The 22,973-nt window shown below is 34.6% G+C and overlaps 2 protein-coding genes across 6 annotated transcripts in view; both read left to right on the forward strand.

Annotated features, from left to right (window-relative positions):
* LOC140165660 (UDP-glucuronosyltransferase 2A1-like) overlaps positions 1 to 22,973 on the forward strand; it is a 455,852-nt gene that overhangs the window by 246,786 nt on the left and 186,093 nt on the right. The window lies entirely within an intron of this gene.
* LOC140165661 (SH3 and multiple ankyrin repeat domains protein 3-like) overlaps positions 1 to 22,973 on the forward strand; it is a 116,700-nt gene that overhangs the window by 83,626 nt on the left and 10,101 nt on the right. For 2 of the 5 annotated variants that reach the window (XM_072188957.1, XM_072188958.1), the window contains 2 exons: positions 2,337 to 2,463; positions 12,850 to 12,963. In XM_072188957.1, coding sequence (XP_072045058.1) covers positions 2,337 to 2,463; positions 12,850 to 12,853 — 131 coding nt within the window. In that variant the 3' untranslated portion in view covers positions 12,854 to 12,963. Of the gene's footprint in view, positions 1 to 2,336; positions 2,464 to 12,849; positions 13,019 to 14,424; positions 14,506 to 22,973 lie in introns of those variants that run through there. The other 3 variants (XR_011860748.1, XR_011860750.1, XR_011860747.1) reach the window with 2 other exon arrangements.

Consider the following 22,973-nt stretch of genomic DNA (forward strand, 5'->3'; position numbering starts at 1 on the left):
ATATTTGTATCATTGATGCATACGGTCTACTGTGTTATAGGGTGATTCATAGGTCATTTTTCTATGCAAGAAAGAGTAATTGATCATAACTATTCTCTATGAGGAGTTTGCCTTGAAATCTAATTGGAAGATGCAGTGGTAGAGATTCTATGAAATAACAAGGCAGTCTACATAATGCTCTAGATCCAGATTGATTTGATTCCATTGTAGATCAAATTATTTAAAAGTGCACTATACCAAACCCACAAGACCTCAGAACACTTTAAGAAAGTCATGAACTTTTCTTCTAAAGACTAAAATGTTGCAAAATACCATTTACTGCATGTTTCCCCCTGTCTTGTCATACCTGGCTAAGGGTTCCAATATTTAGTATTATCATCCTCAGCTTCTACACAAGTAAAACATTGAAGAACTAAAAAATGCAGTATTTTGTACATGCAAATAAAATTGAGTTTACTTTGAAATTGTCTTTGGTGGAAATTCTCTGGTCAGTGAGTGTTTTACATACAAACAAGTACTTCACATTATACTTTCAGTACTTGGGAAAAAATATAAGGGAAAAAACTTTTCGACTGGCCGACCAAACTTCTGAAAGTGATCTATGGACAAGCAAACAATTAATTTGGGGGCGGGGGGGTAACTGTATTCACAGAATGGCTAGTCCAGTGAATAGGATCTGTTTTTTGTTAGTCGCAAACCATCTACTCAATCTCTGATCACACAAGAATAAATTTGTGGACTTTTACAGCCTTTAATCATACTTTCAAAGTACAAAACAAGCTGTGACAGTCCCCTAAAAATACTATATTCAGGAAAAATACAGATTACGTAATAAATGTCACCTTTTTGCAAGATTTTGCCTGTAATAAGGTGTAGGGTAAAAATAAAATTTGAAGTTGTGAAAGAAAATGTTGGCATCTCTGATTTCTTGTGATTGAGAACAAAATACCAAGACAGTTTGGGAGGAAGAAAAGAGAAAGTTCCATCTCCAAGCTAAATAGATCCAGTGTTGTTAAGCAAACAGAATATGTTACCATACCGATAGGTAGATGCACTATGGCAATAGTATTTCTGCTCAACTGGCTCTAGAATTTCCACATTGATTTACAAATCTGTTCCTAGACTTGCCAATTTTGGAATTGATCATTTTCTGGAAGGTTGGACAACCACTTTCATTAACGCCACAAGCCGAAATAGTCTCACACTATGGACCACAATGGCCTCATCCCTGTGGCGCATAGTTCAATAACCTCAATTAAACAATCAAGTCCAAAATTTGACCTCAAGTTGCAGAGTATGAGTTTTTGTACCCGAATTTTCAAAGGTCATTCAATGAATGTACAAATGTATTGGGGTTAAAGAATTGTGCCCCTGATACATGAGCATGTCGTGGATCCTAGTGGGACAACCACTTTCATTAACGCCATGAGCAGAAATCGTCTCACCCACCCTAGAAATAGTTCACAGGTCATTCATTAGTGTAATGGTAAATTTGACCTCAAGCATTGTCAAGTGGATGAGTTTTAATGCCCTAAACTAACAAGGTCATATTATATAAACGCATCCCAAAAAGAAAGTATCCAATTTGATTTTGGTCAAAGATGTGGTCTTAAATCAAGGCCTACCAAAAGTATGTTACAGATCAATTTATTCCGCAGAGTTTGATACCTCATTTGTCCAAATGGATGCAGAATTGATGACACAATGACCTTTTGAATGCAATCACCTCAATTTCAAAAGTTGCAGTAAATTCCTATTGATTTGGTACTGCTACTCAATATCGACAGCGATAGATCAAGGCCAGGGCGCATCAGAAGTCTCGCTGAGAGCATGGGCCGCAGATGTCTGGCAATCATTGATGCAGCAGGAGGACATACCAGATATGGACTGTGAAGAGTGAACGGGAAAACATAGAGGAAGGAGTAAAAGAGTATTTGTATTGAATAAAACTCATGAAGTGGAGTCAAACAGCCTTCTCTGTTATTGTGCACCTTTGTGAAGAATCTTGAAAGAAGCAGGAAAACAACATCAATAGGAATTACTGCAACTTTAAAAATTAAAGTGACTACATTCAAAAGATCACTGTGTCATTAATGCTGCATCGATTTGGACAAATGAGGTATCAAACTGTGCGGAATAAATTCATCTGTAACATACTTTTAGTAGAACTTGATTTAAGACCACATCTTTGACTTATGGGCCAAAATCAAACTGGATACTTTCTTTTGGGATGCGTTTATATGTAGTTTACTTACCAAACTGAACTGTGCCCTCTGGGAGATTGTAATGTATAATTGACCTATCAATTAAAGCCAATACTGTGTTCTATATTTCAGGTCCTCATGGCCCATCGGCAACGTTTATACCTACTGAAGATTTCCCTGCTCTTCAATATCTGGAGAACGTAGATAAAGGCAGCCCTGCAGACAAGGCGGGACTCAAGAAGGAGACTTTGTTCTCGAGGTAATTATATCACATTAAGACTGTCAATTTCTCTTTTCTTTAAGATGTATGGTAATGAGCAACTCAAGCTCTGTTGAAGCAGAGTAATGCAGAGCGTGTTGTAAGCTATACATTGGACAAGAGGCCTAGCTGTGAGGATTTTAAATAAGTAAAGGGTACCGGTACAAAATCTAACAACTTTTTACATTTCACTAATGATCTACTTAAAGCCAAAAAAACACCATAATATTTGATTTCAGTCGTGGCAAATTGTAGTTTGGTTATGCTTTGCCAAAAATTATGAAACAATATTAGTAACTACTATCAGGAAGTTTTTCTGGTCATTTTTAAGCGAAAATAAGTCGCTTAACTGTGGTATTCTATGGCATTAGCCTAACTGTGGTGTGGCATTAACTGTGGTGTTCTAAGACATATTATTGCTGTGTTGTCCTACAAACACAACAAATTTGGCTGATTCTAATTAAATGTAAGTTGGGACATGTGTAAACATTTTAGGTCTTTTGGGCAAAAATGTATCTCTTCAAAACGAAATGTCAAAATTTTCATATGATGGTCAGCTTTTCCTCCCAACTACATACAGTTTAAGTACATATCATTAGATTTATAAAGTTTACTTTGAGGACTGTAAAATGTTTTTCAAAAAACAAAATCAATTTTCAATAATTTGCCACATTAAAAATCGCAAAAAAAAAAAACCCTGAAAAAACAAAAACAAACAAACACCAAATGCAACTAGATTTTCATATTTTTGGGGCGGTCTAATAACAAAATGTTCATGTAAGCTTCTGTACTGATAAATTACAGCCAATAGGCTTGACAAATTAAATTATTATGGTCTATTAAAATCACCCAATAATTTCTATGCACATTAACCCAATTCTATTTCATTTGGGTGTAGTCAGATATTCTGTCGATAAAAAGTTGACTATTCTTATGTTTGATTGGGCGGGCGCCTTCAAGTATTTCTACTGCTTTAAAAGGGAATAATAAGTGAACGTTGGCATGCAAATCCTCCTTATTTAATGTGAGCTTAAACATCGCATTCTTTGTAAGAATATGCAAAGGATTTAGTAGATGCCATTTTACTCTGCAATAGCATTCCCATCTGAGTTGTAACATTATTCCAAATTCCTCTTGTTTTATTTCTCGAATCAATGTAAATAATTCCCTTTTGCTTTCTCCTTATGCATCTATTTTCTATTTTCATTGCTTATAAATATTTATGTTTCCTGAGCGCAGGATCTTTGCTATATATAATCATCACATCAATGCTATAAATCATTACTATTTTATCTCTCCCTTATGCCAAATTTCTTATGAATTAAACAAAATGGGAATGATGGAATAATAAGCTATTCCAGTTGATATCCATACACCCCCTGTGGAAGATGTGACCTTAATCTGCCACACAGGGGGTGTGAATTTCAAATGGAGTCACCCATTCAGGTAACTCCATTTATAATTCACACTCCCTCTGTGGAAGATTAAGGTCTTGTCTTCCATAGGGGACGTATGGATTTTAAGTGAAATAGCCCCATAGAAAGAAATGATTACCATAGTAGATAGATTTTGATTAAGGAATATTGTGAGTTATTTTGAACACTTACAAGAGTATATATGTGATGTTATCAAGCTAGATGAGTGGTTTGTCACTAAAATTAATTTTGAGATATAACCAATAATACAGGGTGAGTCAAAAAAAGTGCAATAGAGAAAAGAATCCATTTTTATTTAAGAACCGAGTTGAACCTTTTAGGTTTTAAAACATTTTATACATAACATAACAATTAGAGATCATGTGTGACAATATCAAGGAATTAGCATTTACCGTTTTGTTTTTATGACACATTTTATAGCGATACCCAATTTTAATGTTTGTCCAAGAGACATCTAAAATTTGAATATTTGCCCTCTCTGTGTAAGGTAGATTTGGAACAACTGCCATTTTCTTAACCTCGTTGGCATTAAATTAAAATGGAGCACCCAAAGTGTTATTGTCCTTTGTTGTTATTTTCATTTTCTCTTTACTTTAAAGATGTTTATTCTCTATCAACAACATATAAATTTGTAGGCGGGTTTTTCAAATGTCGAAATGAAATGCGCGCAAATTGAAGTGGAGTGAATTACAAAATATCCAGTAAGTTGGACATATTGGGGTTTAAAATACCGGAGTTGGAGTCGAGTGAGGTATGAAGGACTTAAACTAATGTTAGAAAGTTTGTTTGGACAGAAAAAAATTAAAGTAACGCAAAAATCAATCTTATTTAAGTTAAAGTTAACTTTAGAACCGTATGTCCAATTGTGATGGAGTTTTCATTGAAATAAAGCTCTGAAAATCGCACATGCAATGAAATTCTTAACCAAATTTTGATTTTGCTCCACAAATGACTTGTTTAGCTTGATTGCATCATATACATTCGTTTGGTTGTGGAAAATATCTGAGGGAAATTATATCTTTACTATTTATGAAATGTCTTATTTAACAAGTCTTTTGTATTTTGATAATTATAAGGTAAGCAATATAGGCCTACTTGCACATTTTGTGAGCATATCTAATAGTGCATAGGAAGGCATTACTGCTTCTGAACATGAGTATTATATATAATCTTAGTATATATTATACCACTCTGAACATAATTTTTGATTAAAGTAATACTGTTCTACTTGCTATAAGTCTAGTCAGAGATATGGTAATAGATATTGGTTACTTTGGGCAGCATTGGGAAAGTATATTTAAATTTTGGAATCTTCATATAACATCATAATCTTGTTACAATATCATGTTTTGTAATACCAATTTACACCTGCACCTTGCTATGAGTGGGAGGCAATGTGCAATATCTTACTGCTTAAAGACGAAAAAAACGCATCCTGTTGGATAGTTCAAGATGGTCATTGAAATTGTCATCACTAGAGAATGTTTCTAACTTCCTCTATATGGCAACGTACATACCTCCAGAGCATAGTATGGCCTCCCTCCATCACACCTTTTAGCCTGCCTGTGTGAAGTGCCTGATTTACTTCATATAAGTGTTTCATTAATATCTTGACTGCGACTATAAACAACATTCAATAAACTGATCGCTGGATGCGGAGATGTATCTATTTAAAGAAACACTGTTTTGTTACTGGCATGTTTGTCCCAGCTCCTATACAAGTTTCTGACATGCTCTGCATATTATGTTTAAAAAAACTGAGTTATTACAAATTGTACAATGATTGAATGATTTCATTGCTTGAATTGTAAGTAAGTACCCGGTCTTATGGAGTTACAACATTGAATCTCACCTATCCGGTTGCAACAAAAACTCCAGTACATCACAATAGCATTATATACTCGATGGGTCTAACCTCATAGTAGCGTATGTTGCGATGGGTAGTACTGATGATGTTAGGGGATAATGCCAAGTATAAAATGTCTGCTGCGGTTGTAAAGGGAAACTGTCTCAGATTGTGTCAAATAATTTATGGTTATATAGAAGGATAAATGAAATATTGGGATATTCATATTTGCTATTTGCTTTCAAACAAAACAATAATTAATTGACTTTTAAAATGAAACAAAATACAGTTCTTTCGTTGTTAAACCTTTTATTTATTTTTAACAATCTGAAAATGTTTTCCACAATTCTGGCGATTTAAAAACAAACATATTTGTTGTTGTTGGAACTTGAAATTTATTTTTTATTGTTAGCCATCAGCAGTGGCGGTACCACAGGGGGGCATGAGGGGAAAATTCCCCCAGTCAGAACTCTTGCCCCCCTGTTGCCCCCCCCAGTAAAAACCCAAATTTACAAAAATTTCACCTTTTGCGATAATTTTGCACAAAATTTGTTGATTCCCCCCTGAAATTCACTTTGCCCCCTCAATGCCCCCCCTGGAAAAAAATTCCTGGCACCGCCACTGGCCATCAGAACATTCACTTTGACAAGAGAAAATGAATTCCACATTTGTGGTGATTTTCGATTTGACTAACATGAAGCATGGTCAGTGAGGACGGCTGCATATTGATTGTACAGGCTCTAGCTAAGAGGGCTACTCGCAATGACAAGAATGAATAAAGTGACAACTTATGTATTCAGTTACAGTTTGCTTAAAAGCTTCTATATGGCTAAGTGGTTATAGCACATGTCTGGCAACCTAAAGGTCCTGGGTTCAATTGTCAGGCAGGGTCCTAATTTCATGTTCTTACTTAAAATTATTACATCAGTAACACTATCAAAACTTCTCAGTAAGAAATTTGTAAATGCTATATCTAATAAAAATGAAGATGGTCATTTTCAGACCGGTATGTTAAATCGAATAGATCCTTTATTTGAAGACAAAATAAACTTAGTTTACTAAAATAATACCTAATAGATCTGTCATAAGAGAGTATTCATTTCAACTCAATTTTGTAAGATAATTTATAGATTAGCCTAGTTTTCCAAGATGAGATAACAAGTCTTTATTATGTTAAATGGAATGGAAAAAAATGAAAAGTTGATATTACATGGGAAGCACCTCATAAGATCACATCCGATATTAATATTGCACACCAGACAAAAATATAAACACCACTTTGTCTCTGCCCATCAATTTATCTTCCCATCATGTCTCCAATAGAAAAATGTCAAGTTTTGAAATATTTTCTCAAAATATCAAGAGCTATCTTAAGAACTACTGAAACAATACTAGGCTTGTTTGTACTCATTTTAATGCATTTTTCATGCTGATTCCAAATATGGTCATGAAAATTAACATTTTTGAAATTTTTGAATTTTAAATTTTTTTTGAAACTTGTCGTCTGCAGTCGACACCCGCGTGAAGAGAGTTAAAATACCTCATTGTCATCACCATATAAAACAACCAGTGTACAATAATATTATGAGCCTTTAAAAAAATCACAAAGAAATGTTATCCTTTGATTAAGTGAAATAGCGAATAATGTAAGCCAGACTGAGTTGAGTGAGAGAGAGTGAGAGGGAGAAAGTACGAGGCAAGTCTGAACACATTCCATCTCAAAAGATGCTCTCGGCGCTGCTATGCTCTGCCTATCAAATTTGAATGGTTTCGTTCAATGTACCATTATTCTATTCCTGTTGAAATCCATACACCCCCATTAGAAAACATTACTTTATTCCCACACAGGGGGTGTATGATTTTTAAATGGGTCACCCATTCAGGTAGTCCCATTTAAAATTCACACTCCCTATGTGGGAGATTAAGGTGAGGTCTTCCATACGGGGTGTATGGATTTCAATTGGAATAGCCCATTTTGGAGCAGACGACACTGAATGGGTGACTCCATTTGAAATTCACATTCCCTGTGTGGAAGATTAAGGTCATATCTTCCATACGGGGTGTATGGATTTCAATTGGAATAGCCCATTTTGGAGCAGACAACACTGAATGGGCGACTCCATTTGAAATTCACACTCCCTGTGTGGGAGATTAAGGTCATATCTTCCATACGGGGTGTATGGATTTCAAATGGAATAGCCCATTTTGGAGCAGACGACACTGAATGGGCGACTCTATTTGAAATTCACACTCCCTATGTGGGAGATTAAGGTCATATCTTCCATACGGGGTGTATGGATTTCAACTGGAATAGCCCATTTTGGAGCAGACGACACTGAATGGGTGACTCCATTTGAAATTCACACTCCCTGTGTGGAAGATTAAGGGGGGTGTATGGATTTCAACTGGAATACCCCCATTTGTTATTTCTACCGGTGTATTGGTTTGTGAGAAAACATGGTGTTTATGTTATTGTGCGTTGGATACATGTTTGTGTCAATGTGATATGAATTGCTTGTGGGTATTATTATCAAGTAATAATCATGTACTGAGATGTAATTAAGCTAAATGAGCTGGATGTATAATTGTCTATCGTATTCAATTCTTGACTTCTCCGCATAATTAATTTACACATTTAACAGGTTTCGCTGATAATTGCATCAAAATTGAATCAGAAGAATGAGAGATATGACCCATTAGGCCAAAAAAAAATAAAACTGTTTGTTAGTCCATGAAAGCCTTTTTGAAAAGGTACAATTTTTTTAAAGATCATGACTAAAACATGCATAGACCTAAATAGCTCAAATGAAAAGTATTTGGATATTTCTCTACTGTTTCATTTCATTGAAGTTTTTAATCAGTTTGAGCTAGTTTACAAGTGTAAAGAAACTTATAGATTTTGTGTTATAACGCAGGATATCACAATTCTGTTAACAAAAAACACCTTTAGGCAACGGGAAAAGAAAACCTGTTTAAATCTGCTAACATCATGTAAAATCTGCCGTTTTGGGGCCAAAATCTATTAATTTTGACTGAATATTTTTTTTAAATATGTTTGGCTCCAGAAAAAAACAACCCAAAAACAAAACAAAAAGCAACGCTTGACCGACCGACCCTACTCGAAAGGTCTGTCCGCCCTTAGAACAGGGTTGTTTTTGGCCTTCTGGAATTGTCAAAATTAGGAGTTCATTCTTTTGTACAGTATGACTTAATTTTTCCATGATTTTCAAGATTAGGGTCAGTCGGTTGAGAACAAACACACAATATATCTGGCCTTATATTGCTTCGTAAGTAACAGGAACCAAAAGAACCTGCATGTTTGCTGTAGCTCTATCTCAAATTGATTTCATGACATCCGACTTCTTATGCTTGATTGCATCGTGAACGAGAAACAAAATGACGACTGTCTGGTTTGGAAGTACAGAAAAATTAATTGGCCTATTTCAAAAATACTGCCTCTGCATGTGATATTTTAGTGATGTTTAAACAATTATACTCCAAGTGTTTTAATTGGTGATTTTATTAACCAATGTATGCTATCCATTAAACATTAAACAAACATCACTTAACCCTCACCATGCGGGTGTTGACTGCAGACGACGAGTTAAAAAAAAAATTCAAAATTCAAAAATGTCAGAATTGTACATTTTTATGACCATATTTGGAATCAGCATGAAAAATGCATTAAAATGAGTACAAACAAGCATAGTATTGGTTCAGTGGTACTTGATATTTTAAGAAAATGTCTCAAAAATTGAACTTTCTATGTTGAAGCCTTTGGTCAGTGCCGCCGACAAGGGGGGTTAAGGGGGTGCATTACCCCCGGGGTCCTAGGGGGCCCTGGCGTTCATTTTACCCCTGGGCCCGTAATAGCTTTCGGCGGCACTGCATTTGGCTACCACGTACAGCATTAAACATTGACGGTAACATTCCAGATTTATCACCTATAATGTACAGGACTATTTCAATTTTGTAGCACATTTCATAGTACTGCATGTGTATTAATACCATACTATTCTCGTCAATAAATCTCGTCTGACTAGCAAGAGTCCAAAGGACCAAGTCGGTTGATTTCAAAGCGATGTTAATGTCCTGTCTAAATTTGCCATCATTGTGATATACAGTCCCTGATATTACTTTCTACCATTCCGTTTTCATGGAAGCTTATTTTCACAAATATAACACAAACACGACAAATCCCCTTTATGTCGGATGTTTCCAAAAAATGCAACTTTGATCGATCAGATTAAGAATCATATCATAAAAAACAAAATTTTTAGTTGTTTGATTGTAGATGGAAACATCTCACACCTAAATAGACCAAATTTAACGGAGTAGAAATAAAGTTGTTTTGCATGGATGCTGCATAGAGTCGCTGATCAGAGAAGAACTCTTACACTTCCCACAATGCATTTCTTCCATTTCAATTTTCTGTACTGATTTCCTATCTATAGTGTAACATGGGTCGATAGTGATAGAAGTGCCTGAATGAACAGAGCACATGCAGAGCTTGCATAGTATGTTTATTTCTTGACTATCGACCCATGTTTAGCCGGTCTATTCTCAACATGAAAACGAAGGGAACCTGTATAAAGTAATAGAGGTGCCATTTGATGTAATGATGTCATGCGTCATGTTGCAAAGGATTCTGGGAAGGGTAAGGTATCTTCTCTGGTCGCTGATATTATTTCACAGATGAGTCACCCCTTGAAATCAACACCTTTCTCATTTTTCCTCATCTAATTAGAATCCAACCAGAGATAATAACCAGGTTTTGCTCATAAGGTATGACCCAACGACAGATGTGCGTCGAAGATCGGGACATCAGGCCTTGTAATCCAAGGCCTGCCAAAAATGTCGTCAGTTATAGGGAGGGTTTTACCAGAAATTAAAGGCCTAAAATAAAATGGCATGTTTCAGATGATTTCAGCTTGACTTTTGATGAATGTTTGATTTTAGAAATATCATTGTCAATAGATTTTAGAAATATCATTGATAGTAGATTTTAGAAAAATCATTGTTAGTAGTCAGAGTTGCCACCTGCGATTTGGTGGCCCAATTGGGTGACTTTTGAAGATTTTCCCCGCAACTTTTGACAATTTCCTGTCCCATAGAAACCAATGGTTAAGAAAACATTGGGTAACTTTTCAACATTGGCTCCCACAACTGCCAGTAGCTTCCTGTGCCATAGAAACCAATGGTAAAGAGATTATTTGATCTGCGATTTAGGCTGAAATTTATTGGCAACTCGGTTAGTACAGTAGGGCATACTTTAACAAAGAGAACCACAAGCTGTTTGACTTACGAGACGTTAGTTTTTGATTTTAACTTTATAAAAAGTTAAAAAATTGTTAGAAAAATATAAAATAGCAGAAAAGCTTTACTCATATTTGTTTTCTAATTTAAAAAGAATGTCTACTGCAATTGTATCAAAATTCTAATGAACCTGGGACCTACAGCTAGGTTGTTGTTTCCCCAATTTATTTAGGAATTTTATATTGCTCATGAATAATGATTTGAAACAAATTTATGGTTTGCAATGTGAAATCCAAGAAAAGATAGCATAGTACAATTTTCCTTTAATGTATTCCAGTGCACATATTTAGCGCCAACCTTCATTTAGTGGGCCTCAGACTTGGGAATAATTCTTCCTTTCATGAATAACAAACTCTATATTGTCACTTTGATAGGAACTGTAAGCGACAGACCGATCAAATTTTGTGCTTAAGTGATTATGCATAATAAGACTATAAATAATATTGTAATGATTTTAAGCGTAATTTGTCTCGGTTCAGTGCCTGTAACTTGCATATTTGAGATATTTTCAATATATAGTGCTCCAGGAGCATAATGCTGCTTAATAAGTAAATAGGTTGTGCTCCATGAGTGCTAGCTGTTGAAGATATCTCAAATAATCCTTAACTTCACTCATTTTATGCTGGCTGATTGACTTAAAATATTGTTCCGTAAAATTACCAACAGATGGAACTATGTGGAGGATATTGAGGCAAAGTAATTTATTCTGACTTAGAGACCCAGCTTAGAGATAGCATGGAATTTTATATAATTTGTTCTAATAAGAACTCATCAAAATAGTTATGAAGAACAATCAGTGTAATTTAAAATATAGTTATATTATTATTGGATAAATAATTAATGCATTTGACCAATCTTAATCAAACCTTATAATATTTGACAATAATCCACCAAATTTGACCATGTCTCTTGTTTGATTACAAATGTCATAAGTAAAGCCATTATCATCAAAACCATCATACTCTTTGCTGCATTGATCCATCAAATACCCACCATATGAAGCACACCTCGTGTAGGACTTGAAACAACCTTACTACAAGACGGAAATGTAGCCAGCCCCTCCCCCGCCATTGGCCCAAAGGGCCATTTTTCAGTGACACTTTCTAAAAATGTGCGAAAAAGGTCAAAATTAAAGACTAAATTAACAAATGGACCACTTTTTTCATGTTAAGGGGTACTACACCCCTGTGGTAAATTTGTGACTATTTTTGCATTTTTATCAAAAAATAATAATATACTGGTAACAAAAGTTATGTATATTATTGGGGCAAGGATTCCAATTACTACACTGAAATTTCAGTGACTTACGACAAGTGGTTCAGTATATATGATAGGAAATGAGGTACATCCTAGCGGTACCTTATTTCTTATCATAAATAACGAACCGCTAGTCTTAGGTCACTGAAATTCCAGTGTAGTAATTGGATTCCTTGCCCCTATAATATACATAACTTTTGTTACCACTGTGTTATTAGTTTTTGAGAAAAATGCAAATATAGACATAAATTTATCAAGGGGTGTAGTACCCCCTTAAACTGTTCAATTTATGACTATGGATTTTAAATGAAATACCCTAATGTAAAATGTAAACCTCCTATTTGGTAGCCTCTGCTGCCCATCCTCAGGCTATTTTATGTAGCTGACATGAACCCACGTATATCGGATCTGATGAGTTTATCTTTTTCACACTTGCCTTGACTAATGTTTCTTACTTTATTTTGACTTTGCATCACACCTTTTCTCGACTAATGTTTCCTACACTGTTTTTCTTTCATATTAATCTTGCAGATAAATGGGGAGGAAGTGACAACATCACCTCATCAATATGTGGTCAGTCTTGTCAAGACGTCACCGGACACTATCGTTATGAAAGTGGTCACCTTACCGGAGAGTAAAGCCATGGCTATACTCAATGCCAGTAAAAATCTCACGCTTAAAAAGAACAAAGGTGGTAAAGGTAAGAAATATTGTTGACATTATTTTTGCTGTTTATTATAATATTAATATCATTTTGTGTAACCATGTGATTGCATGTGATATTAACATAATTTGGGTTACTTTTTGGACCAATAACCTAACATTAATGTTGAGTTTTCCCAATTTCAGTTTAATTTCTTTTCATTTCTGATTGCATTGCATGCTGTGCAGGCCTCGAAATTAACATTTTCAAGGGCAGTAAGTTTTTATGCCAGTGAGCGAAGGGCATGAAAACTACTGTATTGAAGAATGCTTTGACATTGATTGGCCCCAAGGCCAAGTCAAAGCAGGCCTTTGGCCCTAGTGGTTTACCTGAATTTCGAGGCCTGATGCTGTGATTTTGGCACATTTTGTTCCACATTTTGTCATGATTTGCACAATGCACATAACAGATTTCACATTACTTTACCATTTGTGATCTCTTTATGGCTTCGATACATGCATCAATATCCAAAGGTGACAAGAATCGCATGTAACATGCATGGTGTTTTTCTTATGAGACTAAGTTCAATTTATTATATAAATATTTGAATCTTTAAACAGAATTTGCTACACACTTTATGATTATGCATGTTTTAATCATGTCGGGCTTGAGTTTCGTACTATTGAAAGTGACTATTTTGCGTGTTACATGCACGGAATTGACTTTAGACATGCTTTGTGTTATGCATTTATAAGATCTCATCTGGTTTAGTGCATGGATCTTTGATTGAAAGTATGTTAACAAATTTGCATTACCTTTATGAATATTACTTCTTAATTATGTTAATTCCACAGAATTAGAGAAGGAGAACCCGAACTCCCTAGACTGCCAAGTACAATAGCACCGTCAGCTATGGAGAGAAAATTGGGGGTATTGGGCCCTTTCCAATGGTACGCGGAGATGAACAAAACCAATTCTGAGACTCATTTGAAGCATCTTGGTATTGCGTGCAGGTCGCATCAATTGCATCTCTCAAATGCATCCATCATCCATGTTGCGCTTGCATGACAACGATTGCCTCAAGTGCATTCCGAGAGAATGTGAATACGCCCAATTTTCGCTCCATGCCTGTATCAAGATGGCGATGGAGTCCGGGTTCTCCTTCTCTAATTCTTTGGTTAATTGCAATTGCAAGAAAGCTTCATATTTCTGCATTAATTTATTCATGTTTATGAAGTTTGAAATAGAGCTTTATAAAATGTTAAGAATACACTTTTGTAAATTTGTTAAATATGCAAATTTTGGATTATGTTTGTGGCATATCAAAGCATGTCTCCAAGCTGCCAAATTCCACACCCATAAATCAGCAACTGTGCAGGTCACCCATCATCACCGTTGTGTATTGTGTTGTATGTATTTTCTATCATGTTTTTTTTTGCTGCATTGCTGTCCATTTCTCACAGTCCCTCAATATCAACGTACACCTTCTGGGTCATCGACGACTCCGCGTCAAATCAGAAGGCGACGCAGTGAGGATGACCCACGTAAGTGTTTATAACCATGTCACCTATGTTTGAACAGACATTTCATATTGGGCTATGCCAGTTGAAATCCATACACCCCTATGGAAGACAGGACCTGAATCTCCCACACAGGGAGTGTGAGTTTCAAATTGAGTTACCCATTCAGGTAACTCCATTTGACACTCACTCTCCCTGTGTCGGGAAGTCATGTCTTCCATAGAGGGTGTATGGATTTCAACGAGCAGCACATTTTGAAGAACGGGCACTGATTAGTTTAGTTATTGAATGATATAGGCCTACCTATTATTTGAAAAATGTCATGATTATGCAAATTTGATAAAACAATTTAGGGGTGTTTTTATTTTTAGTTTTTGATAAAAAGGTGTTTATGTGTTTGAAGTCAATCGAAATACTGGTTGTTGAGGGTGCTACATCCTCAGTTTTCAATCAAGTTTTAATAGGCTTCTAGCTAAAAAATGCAATTTTCTAATTTTTGCACAGCCTGTTGGTAAAGTTTTCTGGTATTCAATTCTATGATTCCCTAATCAGTGCTCATCTTCCAAAATTAAATGTCTGTTACCTCCGTTTAGAAACAAAGGTGTTTTACTTGGCCATAGGCAACATTGAACAGTACAATTGCCAGATGTCGTAAATACCTTTTTCATTTACGACCTTCTTGCATTTTCTGAACAACTATTTTTAATAAACTTTTTTGCCTCTTTGTTTAAATCAATTAAACAGTCTATAATATCGAATTGATTAATTCGAATTAAACAATTTATCGAGTAGCCATGGGCAGCGCCATTCGACATGTTACAAGACTACCAAGTGACAGGTGATGGACCGTACACACACAAAAGAATAGGCACTTTTTTGAAAAATTTCACCAAGGTTACTCAAAACTTACCTAGCTAATTTATTATACAGCAGGGGTCTCTGCTTTTTTTAATATGTTATGAAAACCTAAATTTAAAAATATTTACCAACGGAAATAAAAATCCATCGACGGATAGTCTTGTAATGCTCTCACAAACTTAGAAAAAAATTTGAAAAATCCAAAATTTTGGTCTAAAAATTGGCCAAGGTTACTGCTGTCCCATTCAAAAGCACAGGAAGACCACCTACAGCGTTGACAGTGGCAGTAATGGCTACTACCCAGTGCTAACATCAATGAATTGTTTAATTCGAATTAATCAATTCGATATTATAGACTGTTAAATAAAAGCTTCTGTATTTATTGGAGTGTAAAGAGTCATTTCATTCAAAAAACCAAAAAATTGTGTTTTTTGGCCAAAAAAGTGGACCATTTTGACATTGGGCTATTCCAGTTGAAATCCACATTACCCCTGTGGAAGATTTTGGAAATATCATCGACGGGGGAGTATGTTTTTCAAATGTAATTGGTCAGAGTTAATAATTTTGAAATCCATACTCCCTCTGTATTATGACTTTACATATATCTTCCATAACTGGAGTGAGTATTTCAAATGGAAGTTACCCAAATGTCTATTCTATTCAAATCTTAATACTCCCTCTGTGGAAGACTTTAGCTAAATCTTCCACAGGGGTAGTGTGGATTTTAAATGGAATTGACTATTGAGGGGTGTGTTGCAACCAAAGAAATAGAGAATCTATACTCCCCGTATGTACAAAGGTGCTGCCAATCATGGAGGAAACATTTTGGTATTCAGATCTTTGCAATTGCAGACAACAACCAGAAAAAAATGCAAAGCAATTCTGCAATAAATATCATGATAAATGCAGGCCTGTGTTGCTGTTATGACGCAAGAAGTATACTGTTTTATGAAGCGTTTCAAATTATGCCCAGTCTGCAAGTATCGCACACAAGCGGTGATTAGTTCTTAATCCATCCGGAGAAAATATGATTACCCCAAATTGTCCTCCATGCCTGAGTTAAAATGGCGGTGAGTTTTGAATCTATTTCTGTGGTTGCATCCTACGCATTCCCATCCACGATATGCTCTTCCAGTTGAAATCCTTACACCCTCTGTGGAAGACTTGACCTAAATCTTCCACACAGGGAGTGTGAATTTCAAATGGGGTTACCTGAATGAGTGACTCCATTTGAAATGTGCACCCCATGTGTGGGGGATTAATGTCATGTCTTCCATAGGGGGTGTATGGATTTCAACTGGAATTGCACTATGGACCAGTGTACTCTATGAATAACCGGATTAATTAGGCTTGACAAAATCACTGACGGCCAAAAAAGTAATATACACAGATCAAAAATAAAAATAGTCAATATAAGATTTATTGTTTGGGATATTTATGATTTGGTTTATCTAATGCCTAACTATGATAATAGCATTTTAGATTTGATTCAGTTTTCATGTTGCCTTGGCCAAGTTTTCATATTTTTAGTTGCTCAATTATAAGTTTCATTTATTTTTATTTTATTTTTATTTTTTTTATAAATATGTTGTTATTTTAGTACCATCCGCTATTGGTTAAGTAGAGTATCAAAGCTTGCATGCAATCATCTTATTGTATCATGCTGATTTGTCGCAGAAAAAAAAATTGCGTTTCGTAGGGGATTTTGTTTGACAATTCCAAATTTCTAACTGCTCTTTGTCTCACTCTGATCTTAACTTAATCACAGATGCTTGGCTGATTGATCATATTCCTGTAATCCAAATTATTTGGCATTATTTTGTCAAATGAGTCTGTTGAAATGAATTTCTAAATATGGAAATGAGTTCCTGATTGGCTGATTGAATTTCTTGAATCTGTTTGATTAATTCAACAAAGTCACACAATGTTTCATTGGGCTTTCTATTCGATTATCAGATACACATGCGGCATTTTTTTGAAAAGTTTTATATCTAAACAACAAATTCTCTATACTGCACGATAAAAAATTGGAAATGTCTAACAAAATTTGCCTTTCATGTGAAACATTCCTACAGACTACCCAGACCCGTTGATGTTGTGTTTCCATGACAACGTGTGATATTGATTAGAAGAAACAGCGCTAAAGTGTTGTCTACCTGAGGCTAGGTGTGAAACCTCAAACCTTAACTTATTTACACATTCAATCTATAACCTTTTAGTAAGACACAGAATGATAATTAACTATGGGGTGTCATGCATTTTAAAGAGCATTTCAACTCGGACTATAGCTTAAAGGCCACTATAAATATCTGGAAAACACATTAAGTTAGGAGCTGTGTAAAGTTTGTTGGTATAGAGGTGAACAATAACTAAACATTGGCTTGATTATATTTTAAGCCTACTTAATTGGGTTACCCTTGAAAGTTTGCCTGGTCAACCCAGTCCCTCTTTAAAATAATATAAAGTTACTACTACTACATGCTGTTGCTTAAAAATATATGATAATTAACTATGGGGTGTTGTGCATTTTAAAGAGCATTTCAACTCGGACTATACCTTAAATATAAAGTTACTACTACTACTACATGCTGCTGCTTACAAATATATGATAATTAACTATGGGGTGTCATGCATTTTAAAGAGCATTTCAACTCGGACTATAGCTTAAATATAAAGTTACTACTACTACATGCTGTTGCTTAAAAATATATGATAATTAACTATGGGGTGTCATGCATTTTAAAGAGCATTTCAACTCGGACTATACCTTAAATATAAAGTTACTACTACTACTACATGCTGCTGCTTACAAATATATGATAATTAACTATGGGGTGTTGTGCATTTTAAAGAGCATTTCAACTTGGACTATAGCTTAAATATAAAGTTACTACTACTACATGCTGCTGCTTACAAATATATGATAATTAACTATGGGGTGTCATGCATTTTAAAGAGCATTTCAACTCCGACTATAGCTTAAATATAAAGTTACTACTACTACATGCTGTTGCTTAAAAATATATGATAATTAACTATGGGGTGTAATGCATTTTAAAGAGCATTTCAACTCAGACTATAGCTTAAATATAAAGTTACTACTACTACATGCTGTTGCTTAAAAATATATGATAATTAACTATGGGGTGTCATGCATTTTAAAGAGCATCTCAACTCAGACTATAGCTTAAATATAAAGTTACTACTACTACTAGGGCCTACATGCTGTTGCTTAAAAATATACGATAATTAACTATGGGGTGTCATGCATTTTAAAGAGCATTTCAACTCCGACTATAGCTTAAATATAAAGTTACTACTACTACATGCTGTTGCTTAAAAATATATGATAATTAACTATGGGGTGTTGTGCATTTTAAAGAGCATTTCAACTTGGACTATAGCTTAAATATAAAGTTACTACTACTACATGCTGTTGCTTAAAAATATATGATAATTAACTATGGGGTGTTGTGCATTTTAAAGAGCATTTCAACTTGGACTATAGCTTAAATATAAAGTTACTACTACTACATGCTGTTGCTTAAAAATATATGATAATTAACTATGGGGTGTCATGCATTTTAAAGAGCATTTCAACTCAGACTATAGCTTAAATATAAAGTTACTACTACTACATGCTGTTGCTTAAAAATATATGATAATTAACTATGGGGTGTTGTGCATTTTAAAGAGCATTTCAACTCGGACTATAGCTTAAATATAAAGTTACTACTACTACTAGGGCCTACATGCTGTTGCTTAAAAATATATGATAATTAACTATGGGGTGTAATGCATTTTAAAGAGCATTTCAACTCGGACTATAGCTTAAATATAAAGTTACTACTACTACATGCTGTTGCTTAAAAATATATGATAATTAACTATGGGGTGTCATGCATTTTAAAGAGCATTTCAACTCGGACTATAGCTTAAATATAAAGTTACTACTACTACATGCTGTTGCTTAAAAATATATGATAATTAACTATGGGGTGTCGTGCATTTTAAAGAGCATTTCAACTCGGACTACAGCTTAAATATAAAGTTACTACTACTACTAGGGCATACATGCTGTTGCTTAAAAATAAATGATAATTAACTATGGGGTGTCATGCATTTTAAAGAGCATTTCAACTCGGACTACAGCTTAAATATAAAGTTACTACTACTACTAGGGCCTACATGCTGTTGCTTAAAAATATATGATAATTAACTATGGGGTGTCGTGCATTTTAAAGAGCATTTCAACTCGGACTATAGCTTAAATATAAAGTTACTACTACTACAGGCTGTTGCTTAAAAATATATGATAATTAACTATGGGGTGTTGTGCATTTTAAAGAGCATTTCAACTCTGACTATAACTTAAATATAAAGTTACTACTACTACATGCTGTTGCTTAAAAATATATGATAATTAACTATGGGGTGTTGTGCATTTTAAAGAGCATTTCAACTCTGACTATAACTTAAATATAAAGTTACTACTACTACATGCTGTTGCTTAAAAATATATGATAATTAACTATGGGGTGTTGTGCATTTTAAAGAGCATTTCAACTCGGACTATAGCTATATAAAGTTACTACTACTACATGCTGTTGCTTAAAAATATATGATAATTAACTATGGGGTGTTGTGCATTTTAAAGAGCATTTCAACTTGGACTATAGCTTAAATATAAAGTTACTACTACTACATGCTGTTGCTTAAAAATATATGATAATTAACTATGGGGTGTTGTGCATTTTAAAGAGCATTTCAACTCGGACTATGGCTTAAATATAAAGTTGCAACAAATGTTAATACACATACATGCTGTTGATTAAAAATATATGTTAATTAACTATGTGTTGTCATGCATTTTAAAGAGCATTATAACATAAATATAAAGTTACAAGACTTTGTTCAAAAAATATTGAAAATTAAGTTACATTGGTTAAAATTCTCAAGCTTTTCAAGAAGTAAACTAGACATTGCAAATTGGTAAAGGCATGTAGATTTTTGTGTGTGTAAATTATAACAATGGGCAGGACATGTGAATTTGAAGTCCAATATGGGGCTATATAAGGGATGCCACCTCAGAGCCTAGGCATAACTCTCACCCTTATGCTAATCACAACAACCCAACCTAGTAACCCTAAAACCTAATTGTATAACCCTTAATTTAATACATTGCAGCAATACAGAGTAACAATATAATAATTACAAAGCATTAATGGCTTACACTTGTACAGTGAGGGACATTTAGGGAGTGTTTATAAATGAACACATTAATGCCTAAAAACATGAAGATAAACATGATAAAGTGTTAATATTTGAACACAACATGTGAAAGCATGCTTTGAACACATTTATGTATTAACTTGCGCTTTTTTCAGGCGTTAATGTGTTAATAAATGAACACACCCTACAAGTCCCCATACTTTCACTCTACAAGCGTTTGCTATTAACACATTCAAGTGTTTATTAAGTGTTGGGTGGTGGCCCTTATTCTGATATCTTGCCTCAAAATCATTACTCTACGGTATAGTATTCAAATTGTATAGATCTGGAATAAGCAAATTTAATGAATTTTTGAGTAGAAATGGAGCAATAGGGCAAATTAATAAAAATTGTCAGATTTAAAGAGTGGCAATTTCCATGGTGAAGATGTTGTGATAGTGACTGGTGACAGGATTCTGACAGTTTTCTGCTTGTTCAATGGGAATCGTAGTGGCAGAGTGTTCAATTGAATTCACTATTATGTCAGGATGTCATAAGCTGAGGAAATAGTGTGAACATCTAATATTAGATCAATTCAAATAAATGAATTTGTAAGTCATTCTAATATGTGACACGATCAAGGGAAATGAGTTGGATGTCGTTAATATTGATTTTGAGATATTGGCAAAGAAAGTGTTCAAATTCTTTTGTTTTATATTGTTTTCAGCGATTGATAAATTGACATAACTTCGTAACGAAAAGTCGTATCAACATGGGGTTTTCAGTTTCTGAAAGCTCTAAATGTCCTTGTTAGAAACATAGGTAAAACTCATTTTCGACCAGGGGCGACATGTGACTCATTCCCCTTGATCGTGTCACATATTTTAATATGTCCAGTTTAGACTAGCTGGATTAGGAAAATGATACAATGAAAAATGAAAAACAAGAAAATATCTTCAAAATGTAGATTTTCTGGCAAATGACTTCATTTTAAACTCAAGTTTTAGTTTCCATTTTCACAGACTTGTTTGCCATGGTAGCATGTCAGACAAGTGATTTTGGTAATTAAAAATATAGGTTTATGATAAATACAGATATTACTTTGGTACCTATAATAATTAATTGATACACTTAAATACTGAAGTTAATTTCATATAATCATACGTTTGGTTTGATACGTATAAATAAATTCACATCTTTCTAAAATATATTTCTAATAGAAGGTGGGAAAATGCTAGAGTAGAGTACAGACAGGCCTGTAAGGGATATAACCTTATCCCCTGTATTTGGTGTTTGCCTTGGAGGACTCTGCATTGAATTTCCTGAGCATTATTAAACCATCCACAGCACATTATGTCGTCACACACACACAAGCAGCATAGAGGTATGAGCACGCTAATGTGCTAGCTTGCCGTAATGTGAAATGCGCGAGGAGATAAGTGACATGGAAGCATGTTTACATTCAAGACATTTGGATGGCTTGGTTTTATAATGGCATTTCTCTGAGAAATCTTCAAATTAAAACTAAGTGATCTTTGATCTTTACTTCTCAAAAAGAGAAGTTTTGTAGGAATTGATTTATCAAGCTTAAGATTCACGAAAACAAAATGGTTGTTGAGAGGATTTTGCATTATTATTTTGGAGAGCATATTGAAATGATGGTAAAAATACATTTCTTAATTAGGATTCAAACAATTTTCATCACTCATGGTTACATGCTATGTAGCTCTTGCATATACATGTAGTTGAACTTAAGTTTAATCTTCATCTTGATCCCAACAACAACCAGTGGCGGCGCCAGGAGGGGCAAAATCAACAAAATTTGCGCAACATTACCGCAAAAAGTGGAATTTTTTTCTTAATTTTGGGTTTTTTCCTGGGGGGGGAACAGGGACAAGAGTTCTGACTGGGGGCATTTGACCCCCATGCCCCCCCCCGTGGCACCGCCACTGACAACAACTATAACGGAACCTTATGATTTCTTAAAATCTTAAATATTTAATTGAAAATGATAAATAATAAATGTATACTCAAGTATAGGTAATTAAAGTGTAGATTTTGGTACAGAAATTAAGTCTGATTGGAAAAACTTTCAATTTAAGAAAAAAAGTCAATATTGCATAATATTTCTGATCAAGGTTAACTAAAAGCCAGATTCTCCAAGTAAACATCACATCTCAATGAAGCCAGAAAATTTCAGGCCAAGATATTGCAATTGTGGTCCTGAAAGCAATGCACTGGCTATAGCATATGATAAATGTGGATCAATGATGTAAAGTGACAGTATCAGAATATTCCCAAGTATCTCAAATAATTGAACACACAGCATCTCAAAAGGGGATGGATGCAAGGAAATGAGTCTAAAGGCAAAAATAATCAATTTTGTGTTTTTTACTTTCGGTACTAGCCCTTCAATGATCCTA

This window comes from Amphiura filiformis, chromosome 12 (assembly GCF_039555335.1).
Source record: "Amphiura filiformis chromosome 12, Afil_fr2py, whole genome shotgun sequence".
Taxonomy (NCBI): Eukaryota; Metazoa; Echinodermata; class Ophiuroidea; order Amphilepidida; family Amphiuridae; genus Amphiura; species Amphiura filiformis.